Source organism: Lithobates pipiens, unplaced genomic scaffold (genome assembly GCF_037356315.1).
Source record: "Lithobates pipiens isolate NorthernLeopardFrog02 unplaced genomic scaffold, aLitPip1_a1.2 Scaffold_19, whole genome shotgun sequence".
Classification (NCBI taxonomy): Eukaryota; Metazoa; Chordata; class Amphibia; order Anura; family Ranidae; genus Lithobates; species Lithobates pipiens.
Genome location: NW_027507764.1, coordinates 361,613,970 through 361,635,213, shown reverse-complemented (window position 1 = coordinate 361,635,213; position 21,244 = coordinate 361,613,970). Strand labels below are relative to the sequence as shown.

The 21,244-nt window shown below is 42.8% G+C and overlaps 1 protein-coding gene across 2 annotated transcripts in view; it reads right to left on the bottom strand.

Moving 5' to 3' along the window:
- Positions 1–21,244, bottom strand: part of CAP2 (cyclase associated actin cytoskeleton regulatory protein 2) — a 225,345-nt gene that overhangs the window by 83,281 nt on the left and 120,820 nt on the right. The window contains exon 1 of one of the 2 annotated variants that reach the window (XM_077492239.1): positions 10,910–10,977. The exons of the other annotated variant lie outside the window; for it this stretch is intronic. Coding sequence (XP_077348365.1) covers positions 10,910–10,951 — 42 coding nt within the window. The 5' untranslated portion in view covers positions 10,952–10,977. Of the gene's footprint in view, positions 1–10,909; positions 10,978–21,244 lie in introns of those variants that run through there. 2 annotated transcript variants of the gene reach the window in all.

The following is a 21,244-nucleotide window of genomic DNA, read 5'->3' as shown; positions in this document are numbered from 1 at the left end:
CCATGAGGGTTAAGGCAGTGCTTGAAAATAATGGTGGCCACACAAAATATTGACACTTTGGGCCCAATTTGGACATTTTCACTTAGGGGTGTACTCACTTTTGTTGCCAGCGGTTTAGACATTAATTGCTGTGTGTTAAGTTATTTTGAGAGGACAGCAAATTTACACTGTTTAGGCCCCTTTCACACTGTCGGACCGTTCAGGTCCGCCTGTCAGTTTTGACAGCGGACCTGAACGGGCGCTCTATGCTGGTCTATGGAGCGACGGATGTCCGCGGTGACATGTCCGCTGACATCCGACCCGGTCCGATCCGCCAAAAGCAGACGGATGGCCCTACGTCCTGATCCGTTGCTGGCGGATCGGATCGGGTGAGATCTGATGAAAACGGACAAGCTGTCTGTTTCCATCTGATCTCTCCATAGAAACCAGTGGCACTCGACAAGCCCCTCCCCGCTCAGTGAGCAGAGAGAGACCTGTCATCTGCCAGCTCAGTGGAGATCAACGGAGAGATCTCCCACTGAGCTGGCGGACAGAGGCGGACTCCATGGAAGCGCATCTGCCTCATGGGAATGAGGCCTTATACAAGCTGTGCACCCACTACTTTACATCGTAGCAAAGTGTCATTTCTTCAGTGTTGTCACATGAAAAGAGATAAGAAAATATTTACAAAAATGTGAGGGGTGTACTCACTTTTGTGAGATACTGTAAGTGCATGTTAAGGCTCAGTTTCTTGTGGGTTGGTGATCATTTTGGACTGATCCTTAACTAGCCTAAATGCATGAAAAACCACACCTGATTATTGTTGCACTCAATACTGCACAGGGCATTTACTTCTGTTTGTCATTTGTTTTGGGTACCATCTCCTTTAGATCTAACATCAACTATGTAGTGCAAGGGCCTACTTGATTTAATACAAATTGAATGGATTGTTTAAGTTTGTAATCGTTTTACCTAGTTTTGGTATAGATTGTCTAATCAGATTGTATAGTGTATGGCTAACTTCACATTGGTCCAAGCTGGACCAGTGTAATTATGCAATAAAATTCATACATAAACTTCAACTTTAAGCTAATAACATAGGTAGTTCATCTCAATATGTTCCTCCTTTGCTCTCTGTACTGTGTAGCAAACATAATAATTCAGTTTTTTTGGTGGCTTTAATAATAAATAACCCTATGTGGACATGGAATTCCACTTCTTAGATCCCTTTTATGTGGGCTTTCCTATCAGGTCCACCTATTAGTTTCTCAGGTGAACCTGATCAGAAGCTCCATGCAGGTCTACGGCAATTGTGTCTGTTTACATCTGCCTACCTCTGCGTCTGCCCAGGTCCCCCCTCCAAAAATAAAAATAAAAAAACACAGACAAGAGCTTTGTCCTTTTCCATTTTTCTGGACCTAAACGTGATGGCTCAAAGGTTGACTGATGTAAATGGACACTAGTTCATTTACATTCAGCAGCCCATAGATTCACATGGGTCCATCACAGTTTTCTGTAAAAAAATAATTAAAAGTGACAAACAAAAAATGACAATTTTCATATTCTGCTCAGATTCTGCAGAGCATCCCCTCATGGACCCCCTGCTTACCGAAGCAGGGCGCTCCATGTGAAAAGACACTAACAAGTATTGTTTATTAAATCCACCTCATTGTGTTAATACATCTACAATGATTCAGTACTGCAAATTACTATCAATCTAAGAAAACTAAAGCAAAATGTGTTAACAATAATAAATAAATATTAAATAAAGTTCAATAAATGAGTGGGAGTCCAATGAATTCAAATGAAGTGTTCTATGCTTATTATTAGCATAAATCCAAATTCTTCAAATCTGTGCTTCATGTTTATCTTCCGTGAAAACAAACACTCTGTGATGCACACACCACCACTAGCAGCTCACCTTATGTTTTGACCTATGTAAAATTGCACCTGTCCCTTTAAAAGGAAAGCCATGCCTTGATGTACCATCCCATCATGGTTCCATTGGACAATGTATATAATCCCAAAATTCCAGAGGTAGTGCTCAGAAAAAAATAAAAAAATAAACTATCATAGTACTTTCTTTGTTAAACCACAAAGAAAAAATGCACTCACATAACTATGTGCACAATAACTGGTGCACTGCAGATATAGGGCTCCTTTGACTGATCAGGTCCACCTGTCCGTTTTTCACACGGACCCAATGAGACCATCCATTGCTCTCTATGGAGTGGCAGATGTCAACGGACACGTGTCTGTTGACACCTGCCAACATCCGATCTGATCCTGTCTGCTAAAAACAGACAAATGGGGGACCTGTTCCCTATCCATCTGACGCATCAGAAGACAGTTTGAAATGGACAGGTGGTCAGTTTCCATCCCACAGCCCATAGAGGACAGTGAACTGTGTCCATGCCTGTTCTGCATCAGTGGAGCGGACATGGACCTGTCATCCACCTCCTCAGTGGGGATCAGCAGAGGGACCCCCTGCTAAGCAGAAGGATTCACTGGCAGACACCACCAGTGTGAACTGGGGCATAAAGCATTCACTATTCCTTAGACTACCACAGGAGCTTGTGGATAAACACCCTTCAGCATGCACATATTCTTATTATTGTCCCCTTTACAATTGAAGCCTGCTCTGTGTGGCTGACAGTATTCCACGGCATTACCTTCCGCCCACTCTGAGATTACATCTGTTACGTCACCAGCTCCATCCTTCACAAGGGTTACGCAGGGGTGTTTTGTTTTATTATTGTTTGAGGTTTCCACCCCGTTGTGTTATAAGTTTAACAATACAAAACTATTACAGTATCTCACAAAAGTGAGTACACCCTCACATTTTTGTAAATATTTTATTATCTCTTTTCATGTGAGAACAAAAGTGAATACACCCCTAAGTGAAAATGTCCAAACTGGGCCCAAATTGTCAATATTTTGTGTGGCCACCATTATTTTCAAGCACTGCCTTAACCTTCTTGGACATGGAGTTCACCAGAGCTTCACAGGTTGCCACTGGAGTCCTCTTCCCCTCCTCCATGATGACATCATGGAGCTGGTGGATGCGCTACTCCACCTTCCATTTGTGGATGCCCCACAGGTGCACAATAGGGTTTAGCTCTGGTGACATGCTTGGCCAGTCCATTATCTTTACCCTCAGCTTCTTTAGCAAGGCAGTGGTCATCTTGGAGGTGTGTTTGGGGTCGTTATCATGTTGGAATACTGCCCTGCAACCCAGCTTCTGAAGGAAGGGGATCATGCTCTGCTTCATGTATGTCACAGTACATCTTGGCATTCATGGTTCCTTCAATGAACTGTAGCTCCCCAGTGCCAGCAGCACTCAAGCAGCCCCAGACCACGACACTCCTACCACCATGCTCGAATGTAGGCAAGACACGCTTGTCTTTATACTCCTCCCCTGGTTTCCGCTACACACACTTGACATCATCTGAATCAGATAAGTTTGTCTTGGTATACCAGACCACAGGACATGGTTCCAGAAATCATGTCCTTAGTCTGCTTGTCTCCAGCAAACTGTTTGCAGGCTTTCTTGTGCATCATGTTTAGAAGAGGCTTCCTTCTGGGACGACAGCCATGCAGACCAATTTGATGCAGTGTGCAGCATATGGCTTGAGCACTGACAGGCGGACCCCCCACCCCTTCAACCTCTGCATCAATGCTGGCAGCACTTATATAACTGTTTCCCAAAGACAACCTCTGGATATGATGCTGAGCACGTTCACTCAACTTCTTTGTTTGACCATGGCAAGGCCTGTTCTGAGTTGAACCTGCCCTGTTAAAGTGCTGTATGGTCTTGGCCACTGTGCTGCAGCTCAGTTTCAGGGTCTTTGCAAACTTCGTATAGCCTAGGTCATCTTTTTGTAGAGAAACAATTATTTTTTTCAGATCCTAAGAGAGTTCTTTGCCATGAGGTGCCATGTTGAACTTCCAGTGACCAGTATGAGAGAGTGAGAGCAATAACACCAAATTTAACTCACCTGCTCCCTATTCACACCTGAGACCTTGTAACACTAACAAGTCACAAGACACCAGGGAGGGAAAATGGCTAATTTGGCCCAATTTGAACATTTTTATTTAGGAGTGTACTCACTTTTGTGGCCAGCGGTTTAGACATTAATGGCTGTGCATTGAGTTACTTTGAAGGAACAGCAAATTTACACTGTTATACAAGCTGTACACTCACTACTCTACACTGTAGCAACGTGTTATTTCTTCAGTGTTGTCACATGAAAAGATATAATGGCATTTTCCCAAAAATGGGTGTACTCACTTTTGTGAGATACTGGGGGTTATGTACGAAAGGCAAATCCACTTTGCACTGCAAGTGCACTTGGAAATGCAGTCACTGTAAATCTAAGAGGTAGATCTGAACGAGTGGAAGCTCTGCTGATTTTATCATCCAATCACATACAAGCTAAAATGCTGTTTTTTATTTTCCTTGCATGTCCCCCTCGGATCTACAGCGACTTTACTTTCAAGTGCACTTTCAGTGCAAAATGGATTTTCCTTTAGTAAATAACCCCCACTGTATGTGTAACCTGAATCAATTAAATGAATTGTGTTCAGAAAAACTCTAAGTAATCGTATTAGTTATATAACTAGAGGCTAGATTCTTTCTAAAATAATCATTTACTAGTCATGATACCTTGTTTGCTATTAGCAGAGCCTAAAAAACAAACCCACAGGCACAAAATGGGTCACTTTAGGATATAACAAATGTGTTTTTGCAAAGACCCTTCAATGTCTATTTATATAACTGTTGCTTTAGAATGGAGCAAGCTAATAATGACAGAAGATTATTTGATATTAAAATGTGCTCGATAGGAATGTCAGCCCTCAACAGTGCTTAATTGTCCTATCCTGGAGTATCTGAGCTCTGTGCTTCCAGCGGCCACTAGTTAGTACACATAAACATTTATATCAGGTAGGAAGCCATCTGACTGTTCCCATCACACATACAAATATAGAACATGACCATAAAAAGTCACAGAGCAGGGTCCTCTGCACAGTAAGTTATTGCAGTTGCTGCAGGATTGGTATGCCAGCTGGAATTATATTCCCAGCCCAGGCTTATTTCACAATGAGTGCACAAAGGAGGGGGCCGTTTTATAACAAGTCGGCGCACTGAGAGATGTTAATGTACACTTTATGCTCGTCCCCATAAAAAAGGCATTCACACATTTGTGTTTTATATATGCCAGTGGTGTAGTTTGGAAGATTTGCACACTGATTCCAGAAGATGAGCTATGTTATACACAAAACAAACATATACAATATCTACCAAAACTGAATAATGTCACTTTGAGAGACAGTAATTGCTGTACAAATAAGGGAGTACAAAGAGTACTATGGAGGTGAAAAGTGAGGTAGTCCCAAAGAAGACACATTTTATTTTGATTAGAGCAGCCAGAGCTGCTACTAAAGCTGTAGAAGACGGAATGTGCTTCATAGTAACCAATCAGCTTCTAGCCTTAGCTTGCTCAGTTAGGCTAAGTTTACACTTTCGTATGTAGGCAGTAAAATCAACCAGTTGAGTCGCTTTTTTTTTTCCATCCCTTTCCCCGAGCTGCAAAGACAGCCATACAGGGGTGTACACATGCTGTAGCCATGGTGCTTTGCGCTGCAAGATTGATCCCCTCCACCATGTTCGTCAGGCAGTACAGCATGCTAAATGCGACCCATTCAAATGAATAGGGCAGCGCCACTGGGGTGTGGGCTTTTAGGTGTTAAAACAGATGGTGCAGAAGCAACATAACCCCTTACTGCCTGATCACCCTTTAGAGCAGGGGTGGCCAACCAGACAAAGACCAAGAGCCACATTTTTTACCAAGTTACCGCAAATAGCCACATCATACGCATGGGCACACATGAACATCACCCCATCCCTTCCTCATACACACATACTTTTGCTCAGCTGGATTTATTGTAAATGTCACACACTGTTTTAACACTACAAAGACCACAGGCCAGTCATTTTCAACAATGAACACTGTGTGCACTCTCACACAGACAAACTCTGTTTAACCAAATCCATAAACAATAATAGAACAATTTACAATACATATATGAAAAACTGCCCACATGCGCATTCGACGAAAATACTGTAGCGACCCTGCAGTAATGTTGAGTGTTACAATGTTTATGTTAGAGTTCTGTGATTTCCCATGGTCTGTGACTGCGTCTGCCTGGATGTGAGAGCGAGGGGGCGGGGGAGTGAGGGGTGAGTGGAGGTGTGTGTGAGAGCGGATGGCGAACGACTGGAAAAGAGTAAGGAAGAGAAACGAAGATTGTTTTTTGTTTGTGTTGTTTTGGCGTGGTTACGGCCAACAGTAATGGAGTTCTGCTGTTGTCAATAAATGACAGTTCATTCGACTAATTCTCGTCATTCTTGCACGTCTGGCAGAATGCTGCAATATGAACGTAAGAGCTGCATGGAACCGGGGAAAGAGCCGCATGCGGCTCGGGAGCCGCGGGTTGGCCACCCCTGCTTTAGAGGGTGACACATGTATAAATGATCCCCTAAGCTTTTAAGATAAACAATGGAAGCTGATTGTCATGTACAGCTACTCCAGATTGAGGTTGCTTAATTTTTATTTCCAATAATTTTTATTAACTTATTTATTTCTAACACCTCCCCTACATGGTGATGCAATGCGCACACCAGGGATTGGTTGAGCCGTTACGTTCGTGCTATACGTCGGGACGTAATTCCGCCATGCGACCGGAATCTCATCAAAATAGATAGCACGTACTAACAGTTGCTATGGTAACGTACATACAATTTTCAGCTGTATACTGTCAGCAAGTTATCAAGATCCATCTAAACCCACACAACGATAGACCATCATCAGACATTGCCACCTTGACACGCACAGACCTACCTCGATACAATACAATTGTGAGTAAACTTTCCCAGGTGACGGATTTGTAATACAGTATATATGGCGGCAATATTACATGTTTGACAACTATGTTTAGGTGCTTGATTCAATTTCGCACGTGCACCACTTTAGCACTGGTCCCCCCTTGACTTGTTTGGGGAGGCTCCGACCAATGCATGAGATTTGTTTATTATTATCGCTATTTTTTGATTCATTTTTTGCTGTTATCAAATCCAACTTGAGTATTTGTATGAGAAGGTACTGTCACATATGGATGACAGATTGATATCTGCATTTGTTTATCGTGTTTGAATATGTTTATCTTGGTTTGACATGATTGTTTATTTTACCTGTAAGGGGTTGTCCCAGACTGAAGTCTCCGCCCCTTTTGTAGGCGGAACTGTCTCAGACACTCCATAAATTTGCTAGCAATGTGGTGGGCTCCAACATGCCCCTGTCGAAGACATATGTGTCGAAACGCGTCGGGCTAGCTGTTGGCACCCTACATTGCTTTTATTTTCATTTTTATTTAATCTTTTTGTGATCACTAAGTCATAAAATATTTTATATAATTTTTTTGACTTTTAAATAAATTTGCCGTTTTATACCGTCTGACCCGCACCATGTGGAGCTCTCTTTTTCCTTTCTCTTTTTTGGCCTAAAAACCCTTAACATCTTTCACCCTATTTTGGGGTGATCGGAGTATCGGCGTTGATCGTGCTACGTCCGAGTTGGATAAGAAACCATCCTGATGTTCCATCCATGAAACACATCGCTTGGCACACAGTCGGTTGGAGTTCTCTCACCAGTTTGACGGACCCTCATCGATCCACCCCCTGGCCCTAGATTGGGACCCCAAGCTTTACAGACTCAACTGTCATATGACCGTGTGAGTCCAACACAGCTGGTAAGAATATTTATCTACTTCCCTAATGTCTACAGACAAGCTGTTTTACATGGGCATATCTGTTTAGCAAGATCCCTCTCTCTCCTTGAAATGGCCTAACCATCTTTGCACCAGTTACATCACGGAAGTTCAGACCCATTCTATTGGATTTTGTTTTATGTATATGGACTTTCTCATGTGACCATTTATTTAGAACATTTTTTGTGTATGTGTTGATCACATTCACTATTACAGAAGCGCTACACTATTTTTTACCTTTTTATTAATTTTAAAAAAAAAGATTTACATACAAAACACAGCATATATATAGTCTTACATACTGAGTAATGTAACAATTTGCAAACCGTAAGACACAAAGGGGTTGATTTACTAAAGGCAAATCCAATTTGCACTACAAGTGCACTGAAAGTGCACTTGAAAGTGCAGTCGCTGTAGATCTGAGCGAAAGATCTGAAATGAGAGGAAGCTCTGCTGATTTTATCATCCAATCATATACAAGCTAAAATGCTGTTTTTTATTTTCCTTGCATGTCCCCCTCAGATCTAAAGCGACTGCACTTCCAAGTGCATTTGCAGTGCACTGGTAGTGCAAAGTGGATTTGCCTTTTGTAAATCAACCCCATAGTTTCTTAAATAATTGCATACATTGGAGTTTATTTACGAAAGGCAAATCCACTTTGAACTGCAAGTGCACTTGGAAGTAAAGTCACTGTAGATCCCAAGGGGAAATGCAAGGAAAATAAAAAACAGCATTTTAGCTTGCACATGATTGGATGATAAAATCAGCAGAGCTTCCACTCATTTCAGATCTACCCCTTAGATTTAGAGCAACTGCACTTTCAAGTGCACTAGAAGTGCAAAGTGGATTTTCCTTTCATAAATAACCCCCATTCTGTCCTGGATTCGGTACACGAAAGGAAGACTAATGCCGCGTACACACGACCAGACTTTTCAACATCAAAAGTCTGACAGAATGATTCTGGCAGATTATTCGATCGTGTGTGGGCTGCAGCGGACTTTTGATTTGCAAAAGTCTGACAGACTTTAGAAATGGAAATTTTTCTGCCAGAACTCCGCCGGACCCAGTTCCTACCGAGAAATCCGCTCGTGTGTGTGCTAGTCTGACGGACAAAAACCGATGCAAGGGCAGCTATTGGCTACTGGCTATGAACTTCCTTATTCTAGTCTGGTCGTACGTCATCACGTTCGAATCCGTCGGACATTGGTGTGATTGTGTGTGGCCAAGTCCGTTCATTCGGAAAGTCCGTCGGAAAGTCCGTCAGAACTCTGTCAGAACTCTGTCAGAACTCCGTCGAAAGTCTGACGGACCTAAGTCTGGTCGTGTGTACGCGGCATTATACTCACAGTGATATCATCTAAAAATCTCTCTATCAAATGGACATGTATAAAATTTTAACCAAGACTGAAAAAACTTTAGTATAGATGGATGAATACACACAACTCAAGAAGAAAAGACAAAAGAGAAAACAATAGGAAGAAAGAAGAAAAGACAAGATATAGAATGCGGAGAGGTGTGTCTCACCGCTTCATCCATCCTGAGAGTCCATCTCATAACACTATTCATTGTTCCCTGAGCTATAACGTAACCACGAGTCTCATATTTTTTTTAAATAAAGGCATTTTGTCACTCAGTGGCTAATAATTTTTTTATTTATCATTATCCACAATAGATTTGCATGTGTCAGTGTGAATGGGATAGATGAGGATCGCCATTATTGCGATTAGCCATTGCTATTCTAGCTGCTAGAAATATAAAAGATGTTGATTTTTTGGTACGTCTTCGTGTCTCCTCATTCGGTCAGCCGAATTAGGCCTGCAGGGGTTTTTTTTTGATTTTTTCGATTGGTCTGAGTATCAGAGTATATAAAGTTATAGACTCTCGAGCATGTCCACCAAATATGATAGTACATACCCTACTGACTACAGCCCCTGAAGCCCATAGAGGAGGCACTGGGGACATATGAAGCTATTTTCTTAGGTACCATGTACCATCTCAAAAGTGCTTTGTAGTTGGCTTTGATAAAGGAGGTGTTAATATATGACTTATAGGCCAGAAGGGCCAACTTATTCTACTCAGTAAGAGCTAAAGCCTGGAACGCACTATTAGATTCTTTCTGTTCAACCCAGCAGGTTGAATGAAAAAAACTGTCAGCTCCGGTCTGAGCCGCCGTACTAACGATCCAACGTTATCTCCCCACTGAGCTGTTGTGTTCTCCCCCCACCCCCGCCAGAACACACTCAGTGCTCTCAGCCATTGGCTGAGAGCGCTGATCGGGAGCCAGTTGGCTCCTGGTATTCGAGCATGCATATCCAACAGAAGCCAGCTGAACGGCCAGCTTCTGTCGGACTGGCTGGCATACCCACGGGCCAAATGGCGATAAAAACCGGCCATTGTTGACCGGCATTTGCCCATGTATATGGGCCTTATGTCCCCATCCAAACACCTTTTCCACTTTGTCATGTATGGCAACTTATCATAATTTGAGTTAACAACTAAATAAATTGCAGAAATGTGGCCAGGTATCGTCTTGCTATTTTTGCATAGGTAGTCCGTGGGTGATGCACCATTTTAGTAATAGGTTATAGGTTACTGCATTCTGCACATTTTGTTCTATTAAAGCTTACCTGTTTGTGCAGTTGAAGATACCGGCACTTGGAGTAGTCCCTGTGGCTCATAAAAAAAAAAAAAAATCATCTATAGTCAGCCTAAGTTGTCACAAGAACGTGTCACCATTGGAAGATTTCCTCTCAACTCTTGTGCAGGTGACAACTGTAAATATGTGGACATCCCATCACTTTCATTCCAAGAGACAATGACACCAAGACAGGTACAGAGTATACATTCTCTCCCCCCCCCCCCCCCCCAATCAGGGATACAGACAGCAATATAAACCTAAAAGTTTTATAACACTTTTCCAATTTCAAAAAGTAAAAAAATGGTTTTGGCTAGATATATAATTTTAGGCACAGTAGACCTATGCCTGTAGACACCAGAGACAAAGCAGCAGGTCTTCCCTGTATTGTTTTTTGCCACATAACTTTTCTCCATTAATGATAGAAATATAGACATCTCACATACATTCATTTACTCCTCAACTCACCCCCTCAATCTCCTCACAGATCTCCAACTTACTGAATGACATATCAGTGTGGATGTCACACCACTTCCTTAAACTCAATCTTTCTAAAACAGCTTGTTATATTTACTCCTTCATGATCCCCCCCGTGACTTCACCATTAATAACAACAACACAACCATTGGTCCCTCCACTCATGCCAGAGTCCTGGGTGTAATCCTTGACTCTGACCTCTCCTTCAGCCCCCATATCCAATCACTGGATAAATCCTGCCGCCTTAACCTCCACAACATCTCCAGAATTCGACCCTTCCTGACTATTGACACCACAAAGCAACTTATTCACTTCTTGATTATTTCCCGCCTTGACTACTGCAACTCTCTCCTTAATGGCCTACCCTTAAGCAGGCTATCCCCCCTTCAGTCTATTATGAATGCTTCTGCTAGACTAATACACCTCACTAATCGTTCTGTGACTGCTGCCCCTCTCTGCCAATCCCTTCACTGGCTTCCCCTACCCCACCGTGTAAAATTCAAAATGCTAACCATAACATACAAAGCAATCCACAACCTCGCCCCATCTACATCACCAACCTCATCTGCAGATATCGCTCAAATCGTCCCCTCCGCTCCTCCAACGACGTCCTGCTTTCTATCGCCCTTGTTACCTCCTCTCATGCTCGCCTTCAAGACTTCTCCAGAGCCTCTCCCATCCTCTGGAACTCCCTGCCCCAGTCTGTCCGCTCAGCCCCTACCCTGTCCACCTTTAAGAGTTCCCTGAAAACTCATTTATTCAGGGAAGCCTATCCCACACCCACCTAACTGTCCCCAAGCCGCCCCCATCAAATCATTCTTTGCAGCTATTACCTTTTGTACCACCACCCCCTCCCTTTAGAATGTAAGCTCTATGAGCAGGGCCCTCCTGTACCTTTTGTATTGTACTGTAATTGTGTTGTCTCCCCTATACATTGTAAAGTGCTGCGTAAACTGTTGGCGCTATATAAATCGTTATTAACCACTTGCTTACTGGGCACTTAAACCCCCCTCAGTCCCAGACCAATTTTCAGCTTTCAGCGCTGATGCACTTTGAATGACAATTGCGCGGGCATACAACACTGTACCCAAATGAAATTTTTATCATTTTTTTCCCACAAATAGAGCTTTCTTTTGGTGGTATTTAGTTACAGCTCGGAGTTTTATTTTTTGCTAAACAAACAAAAAAAGATGCAAAAAAAAAAAAAAAAAAAAATCATGTTTTAATAGTTTGTTATAAAATTTTGCAAACAGGTCATTTTTCTCCTTCATTGAAGTGCGCTGATTAGGCGGCACTGATGGCTGCATTGGTGGGCACTGATGGGCTGCATTGATGGGCACTGATGGGCTGCATTGGTGGGCACTGATAGGCTGCACTGGTGGGCACTGATAGGCATAGTTAAGGCGGCACTAATAGGCACAGATAAGGCGGCACCGATGGGCACAGATAAGGCGGCACTGATGGGCAAAGATGGGCACAGATAAGATGGCACGGATGGGTGGCACGGATAAGTGGCACGGATGGGTGGCACGGATGGGCACTGATAGGTACCACAGATAGATGGGACTGATGGGCACTGATAGGTGGCACTGATAGGTGGCTCTGATAGGTGGCACTGCTGGGCACTGATGGGCGGCACTGCTGGGCACTGATGGGCGGCACTGCTGGGCACTGATGGGCGGCACTGGGGTGCAGCACCTTTGAGGCAGATTTTGGGTGGCACTGTGGGTGGCACTGTGGGCACTGCTGGGTGGCACTGTGGGCACTGCTGGGTGGCACTGTGGGCACTATGGGCACTGCTGGGTGGCACTGACAGGGGGGCACTTACTTTATTTCAGGATGGCACTGCGGGTGGCAGGTGGGCACTGGCAGGGGGCAGGTGTCCGCTTGAATTGTTGGCCGTGATCGGGACTGATGTCCCGAACACGGCCGCCGGCGATCGGCTTTTTTTTTTTCTCCTCGCGCTGTCAGCGCGAGGAGGAATACTAGCCGATTACCGGCTCCGTTTTATCACATGATCAGCTGTCATTGGCTGACAGCTGATCACGTGATAAGGGGTCGGGATCGACCCCTTACACGGATCGGTGATCAGGCGAGTCTCACGGACTCGGCGATCACAGAGCGCGCCGCGCGCGCCCCTCAGGGGGCGCGCAGGCCGCTCGTAACCGGGACGACGTCAATAGACGTAGTCCCGGCAATCTAGGTCCGCGCTAATGCCGTCATTCGGCAATAGCGCGGTACCCAAGTGGTTAATAATAATAATTTACACATTCTAACAATATTCTAAGACAGGTTAGGACCAGTTGAACAGAAAATGTGAAAGTGCTGATGCTAGCAGAAGGATGGTGCTTTGGGTGCCTAAAGAATCCAGAAATGGAATTCTAGCTTTGACTATAGAATAATATACATACAGTATATATATCAGTTTCTGTAGTATATACCAGTAGGGTCTAGTTTCTGCAGAAAAAAAATTGCCTAATTAGGAAATAAACCAAATGCATACATTCTGTGGAAACTTGGGAGGACAGCCAGGACACTGAGTGCTGAAACTATGATGGGTGTAGATTGTTACCTAAATCCCTTTACCATTTGCTCAGGTTAATACATATAATTGTGATAAGCCTTGATTTCTCACTGAGATCTTCCTTCCTGCCCAGGGAGTTGGGAAAAGACCACCCCTGCAAGGCCATGGTGATGAATGAGGTTGCTGTTGTCACCAGCCAAAACTTCCCTAATATACAGTATATCTCCAGGGAGCATAGAGTAGTTGATAAGCATTTCTAAATGTGCCAAATAAATTAGGTGGTGTCAAATATTTTCCATTCTCTAACATCAACTGGGGTTACAACATGCCATATTAATGTTATAAGGAATCTCTTCTTCAGGCTCCAGCACAATGAGAACACTCCACTGGAGAGCTTGGCTCTCTCTCATCCCAACCGAAATAGAGAAATATATTAGTTATGCTGGTATCCTGTGAACAGGCCTGACCTTAGATGTGTGCACTTTAACAAAGAACACTAGGTGCAAGTATAGTATTATTATTCACGATATATATAGTGCCAACAGTTTACGCAGCGCTTTACAATGTATAGGGGGGACAACACAATTACAGTACAATACAAAAGGTACAGGAGGGCCCTGCTCTTAGAGCTTACATTCTAAAGGGAGGGGGTGGTGGTACAAAAGGTAATAGCTGCAGAGAATGATTTGATGGGGGTAGTATAAAATAATGTGATTTATTGAGATACAATGAATAGGCAATAAAGTAAACACACCAGCAATATACCAAAACCCCATAAACCAAAGCCAGAAAATATAATAAGGGAAAGGGCAAACAATGAACAAACTACCTAAACCAACTAAATAACTATATACAGACAGTAGGGTATGACTGAAAAGGGTAGTCAGTATCACAGCCATGGTCATACACAGGAGATCACGCAGAGGGAGCAGGGTAGAACACCAAAGCAAGGGGGAGTAGCACAGGATGGACTAAATATGCTCCTAGCAAGCAGCCTCAGGTAAGAACTAATTACTAAGAGCTGCTGACTGCTGGGAGACACCCGCTGGATGACACGAGAACTACAACTGATCTAGGAGCCACAGTGCCACCAGAAGGTGAACCCATTCCTGACACCACTGATTTTTATCTGGTTGCTGTCATCCTCCATGATCATCACTCTATCCTTTTATTTTGATTGGATTGAGGGATTTTTGTAATGTCCATGACTGAAACAGAACGCAACAGACACCCCTGTGTCAAAAGGGAAAAGTCCAGAAAGGCTTTCCTGGGGTGAACAGTTTTAAAGTACTGTATAACTAAAGGCAGAACTTTTTTATTTTTGGACAGAGTGGCGATGCATTAGAACATCTATTAAGTTTTTATTGATGTCGGTATCCCCATTAGGAAGATTTGGCATGTTTACCATTATCACTGAAAGTGAAAGTAAAAAGAAATTCCAAATTTTGGGTGGTCCCCAGAAAAGTAATAGAGGGGAAACCTTCCAATGGGGGCACTAGTTAAGGAAACCTGGGGTGCCCCAAGGAATTTCCTTAGTTTGCAGGGATTTCCTCTCACTTCCTGTTTTTGCCTATGGGACAAGAAATTAAGGTAAATCTCCCCAATTGTAGAAAAAATATATATATCTGACAGGGGTTATAACCTTCCTTTGTTCTATCCAAAATAAAAAATAAAAGATTTTGCCTATATTTAACTGTTAAGTTAAAGTGTTGTCAAAGTTTAAGTGTTAAAGTGTTTTAACACTGGAGCTGGTTTTATCTTCCAAGAAAACACAGATATGCAGTCTAGTATGATCAGGGCCATCTCTAATGTTGATTAGACCCTGGGCATTTTCTTGGGCCCCCCCCTCCATGCAATTTTGCTCTCCACCTGTCTGCACACTATGGACTAGGCGTCAATAGACAGGAAACCCCTAGGGATCGTAGAACTCCTGGGATCAGTGGCAGTGCTGGGGGGAGGGGAGGGTGTGATCAATGGCAATGCAGATTTTTTATCGACTACCAATATAAAGAGGAGTTTTAACACTAGACACCAATGTTATAGGGCTTTACACTGACCACTAATGTAATAAAAGCATTCACAGCAACCACCAATGTGAGGAGAGGGATTTACAGTGACCACTAATATAAGGGGGGCCTTCACACTAGTGTGAATAAAAGGATTGTACCCGAAGCCCCAATGTAATGAGAAGATTTACAATGACCACCAATGTAAAGGGGATTTACACTGACCACTAATGTAATAGAAGCTATTCACAGTAACCACCAATGTAAAGCGGAGTTTCACCCAAAAGTGGAACTTCTGCTTTAAGCACACCTTGCCTCCTGACATGCCAAAATTCGCATGTTATTTTTTTTTGGGGGGGGAGTGGGTACCTTGTTTTGAGTGGAACTTCCTGTCCCAATTCCTGCTTCCTCTTCTTGGCCGCCTAGGAGACTACTCCTCTTGCCCTAGGCAACCCCTCCCTGCCAGCGATCTTCTGGGACACAGGTTCCAGAAGATTGCCTGGCCAATAGCGGAGCGCAGCGTGAGGGAGAGGAGTGAGGCTCTGGGCGCCCGCATCGCTGGACCATGGGACAGGTAAGTGTCTGTTTATTAACCACTTCAATACAGGGCACTTAAACACCTTCCTGCCCAGACCAATTTTGAGCTTTCAGCGCTGTCGCACTTTGAATGACAATTGCGCGGTCATGCTACACTGTACCCAAATGAAATTTTTATAATTTTTTTCCCACAAATAGAGCTTTCTTTTGGTGGTATTTGATCACCTCTACGGTTTTTATTTTTTGCGCTACAAATAAAAAAATACCGAAAATTTTGAAAAAAAAAATGTTTTTTTTTGTTTCAGTTTCAAAACTTTGTAAATAAGTACGTTTTCTCCTTCACTGATGGGCACTGATGGGGCTACACTGATGGGCACTGATAAGGTGGCACTGATGGGCACCAATGTGGCACCAATGAAGTGGCACTGATAGGCGGCACTGATGGGCGACACGGATGGGCGACACGGATGGGCGACACGGATGGGCGACACGGACGGACACTGATAGGTGGCACAAATTGGCACTGATAGCTGGCACGGATGGGCGGCACGGATGGGCATGGATAGGCGGCACAGGTGGGCATGGATAGGCGGCACAGGTGGGCATAGATAGGCGGCACAGGTGGGCATAGATAGGCGGCACAGGTGGGCATGGATAGGCGGCACAGGTGGGCACTCATAGGCGGCACAGGTGGGCACTCAGGCGGCACAGGTGGGCACTCAGGCGGCACAGGTGGGCACTCATAGGCGGCACAGGTGGGCACTCATAGGCGGCATCTGTGTTATAGTAATGGATGCCAATCAGTGCCAAACAATAATGCATGCCAATCAGTGATGCCCATTGTGGCCACTGATTGGCATCCATTATGGGCACTGATTGGCACCCATTGTGCTGACTGGCACCCTGGTGGTCTAGGGAGGATTATGGATTTTTATTACCTTTTCCCTGGTGGTCTAGTGGTGTCCCTGGTGGTCCAGTGTGGGCATCCTCGGGGGGGCTGTGCTGATAATCGATCAGCACAGACCCCCCCTGTCAGAGGAGCAGCCGATCGGCTCTCCTCTACTCGCGTCTGACAGACGCGAGTGAGGGAAAGCCGATCACCGGCTCTTCCCATTTACACTGTGATCAGCCGTGATTGGACACGGCTGATCACATGGTAAAGAGTCTCCGTCGGAGACTCTTTACCGAGATCGTAGTTGCCGGGTGTCAGACTGACACCCCGCAACAACGATCGCCGCGATGCGCGCCCCCGGGGGCGCGCAGCGGCTCATTATCCTAATCACGTCATATGACGTCTGGTTAGGATAATGAAACCACTTTGCCGCCGTCAATTTGTAATAGGGCGGGCGGCAAGTGGTTAAATGTCAGCAGCTACACTTTTTGTAGCTGCTGACTTTTACTAAATGAAAAAAACGGGTGGAACTCCGCTGTAAGGAGGGATTTACAGTGACCACTAATGTAAGGCGGACATCCACACTGGCCACTAGTGTGAATAAAAGGATTCTACCTCAAACCCCAATGTAATGAGAAGATTTACAATGACCACCAATGTAAAGGGGATTTACACTGACCACTAATGTAATAGGAGCATTCACAGTGACCACCAATGTAAGGCGGGATTTACACTAACCACCAATGTAAGAGGGATATTCACACTGGCCACAAGTGTGAATGAAAGGATTCTACACCAAGCCCCAATGTAATGAGAAGATTTTCACTGACCACCAATGTAACTGAGACATTTAGCCTGCGTTCACATTTGTGTGTGTTGGGAACACATGCAAAACAAAATCTCTTTCCTGACACCACAGAAACGTGCTCCCCTTCAGCAGATACACAGCAGTGTCATTAATTGTTGACACCCTCAAGCATCTGCTGACGTGCTGTGCAACCGTTTGGTTTTGAAAAAGCGTTAGGGACTTTCTTCCGCATTTCTAGCGCATTGAAATCATTGGGCTGCCCTACACTCCCTACATGCTAATTACATCTTTATCCACCCTGTCAGTACATCTTTGCATCCTAAAACCCCTGCTAACCTCTGCAGCCCAAACCTCCCCCATTCTATCCACTCTAACCCTCCACCCCTTTAACTTTACCTGCCTCCTCTGTTCATCTTTGCACCCACCTTCCTTACCTTTAGACATCCCCTCCTTGCTTACCTATGCACCCCAAACTGTAATTCCTTAGGGGGTCATGATATACATATGAATGCAGCCTCTATTTACATATGAATGCTTCTATTTACATATCAATGCTGGTTATTTACATGTAAACACAGGGTCTGTAAGTGAGTCATCGGTACACAGCGATAGGCAGAGCTTGGCATCATTAGTAACAGCACTTCACACTGAGATATCGGGACACAACACGGGACTAAAACTTCAAGGGACCAGGGAATTTAAACTGGGATAGTTGGCACGTATGAGGTAGCTGTCCACAACAAAGACAGGGCCCAGGGCAGCTGCTCCTTTTGCCCTGCCTTAAAGATGGCCCTGAGTATGATCTAATATGGCATGATGTGAATGTAATTGTATGTGTGTCACAGGTCCTCCAGTAGTTTGACTGTTTTCTAATGTCCAACCACCAACTCAATCTTTCCAACTTTGGAGTCAGTCAGTGTAGCATTATTCTACAAAACCTGTAAACTGACATATTTATGGATATTTTAATATATTAATTGATGCTGGCCAAAGCTTTGTCCTTGTGATGTACTGTATTGCTATTTTTTTCATTTAATTAGAATTTTTTTCATTTTCAGAATGTTCAAATCAACATGAAAGTGTAAGTTCATTTTCCAAAATGCCCCTATGCTATTCTATACCACATGAATAGAACATACCAGAGCTCTTTCTTTTTCAAATGCTACTGAAGGTAAGCTTACACTTTAATTTTCGATTGTAGTGATGATAAAATTTGAAGGAACAGAATGGAATTTTTGTTTTCTAACAAATGAAATTCTAATTATGAATGTGGTTTATATTTGGGAATTAAAATGTATTAATATGTTTGTGATTCCATTCAAATAGTTCTTGAATAAAATTTTACCAGAATTATTTGACGCAATGAGAGTGCACTGATGAAAGATTTTTCTACAAACGTTCGAGCGAAAATCTAACCATGTATGGCCAGCTTTAAACAGTACTGCAATACCAGATAAGATAATGTATCTAATAAGTTTCCTTCAGTGAAACACGGACACATAAATATACAAACAACTTCGATAAAAATGGCGACTGTAAATAGTATTTTATACACTAGGCTCTGCAGTTGGCTGTTGGTCTAAAATGAGAGATACCGAGATAAATATTGTATTTTAGAAGTCACATTGTCTGACATTGAAAGACAACAGCAAAGCAAATCCTCTCAGTCTCCACATCGCTGTCTATGAATCTCTGCAAAGCTTCTGTGCCTCAGTTGTGACTCAATGGCTCATTCACAGCTTTACATTACTAAAACAAACAGTCTAGACAGCTGAATGACAGAATTACCCCTTCTCTCTGGTATTAGCAGATATGCTGTTATCTTCATTTGCTTTTCTCATCCCCATGCATTTTGATAAACGAATAGTTAGCTTTCCTGTTTAGGTTCAACAAAGTCTGTGTAGATTTAGCCATTAAGAATAAACAGAACTCAATGACACCATCATATTATTATTATTATTTTCTTCTCTTTAGACTGATCATGGAGCAACACCACCCTCGGTAAACTTGAGGAGCTCTTTAGGCCATTACAACAATTTTTTTTATGTTTTTCTTTTCCATTCCCAATCATTCCTCCAAGTAGAAAAGGACCATATTTAGACACCAACCACTTTAGCCCACTTATACGGCATTCCAGACAGATGGTGTTCCCCAAAATTTTGGCTGTATATGAGACCATTTTTGAGAAAGATTTGACAAAGCCTTTTTGGATTTTCAATAATTATTTTCTTTTTGCAGAAAGTAGCTTTTTATGTATGTATAGCAAAACATTATATTTTTATTTTGGATACAATAGGGAATTTTTAAACAAATGTGCACACACATACTGTATATATCATTGACAGTAATAATTTGCAATATTCAACCAAATAAATGAAAACTATCCCTTTAAGTATATTGACCCCACACACAGATAAAAATACAGATGCATCTCATAAAAATAGAATATCATCAAAAAGTTAATTTATTTCACTAATTCAATTCTATTATATAGATTCATTACACACAAAGTGATATATTTCAAGCATTTCTTTCCTTTAAAAATTTGAATATTGTAAAAAAGTTCAATATTGTAGACTCATAGTGTCACACTTGAATCAGCTAATTAACTCAAACTCTAAAGGTTTCCTGATGGTTTAAATGGTCTCTCAGTCTGGTTCAGTAGGTTACACAATCATGGGGAAGACTGCTGACTTGACAGTTGTCCAGAAGACAGTCACTGACACTCTCCACAATGAGGGTAAGTCACAAAAGGTCATTGCTAAAGAAGCTGGCTCTTCACAGAGTGCTGTATCCAAGCATATTAAGTTGAGTGGAAGTGTAGTAGAAAAAGGTGCACAAGCAACAGGGATAACCACAGTATAGCTTTATGGAGATGCTGATTTCATTTTCTAGAAGGACTTGGCGCCTGCCCACACTACCAAAAGTGCCAATACCTGGTTTAATGATCATGGTATCATTGTGCTTGATTGGCCAGCAAACTCGCCTGACCTAAACCCCATAGAGAATCTGTGGGGTATTGTCAAGGGGAAGATGAGAGACACCAAACCCACGCCGCATTGATGCAGTAATTCATGCAAAATGAGCCCCCAAGTATTGAGTAAATACCATACTGTACATGGACATACTTTTCAGTAAGTTAACATTTCTGTATTAAAAATAATTTTTTTCACTAGCTGTAAGCCATAATCATCACAATTAAAAGAAAAAAAAATGCTTGAAATATATCACTGGGTGTGTAATGAATCTATATAATATATGAGTTCACTTTTTGAATTGCATTACTGAAATAAAATTACTTTTTGATGATATTCAGTTTTTTTTAGATGCACCTGTATACAGTATATATATATATATATATATATATATATATATATATATATATATATATATATATATATAAAAGTCTCTCTCAGTGTGTTCATAGAACAAACACATCCCTCTGCGCCGTGTGCTCCAAAATTCAAATATTGGTTCACTACATTCCGTCATCACTGGTGCTCCCCACTGGATGTACGCTCAACTTAGAACCACGACCAATATATTGTAATAGCTCAAA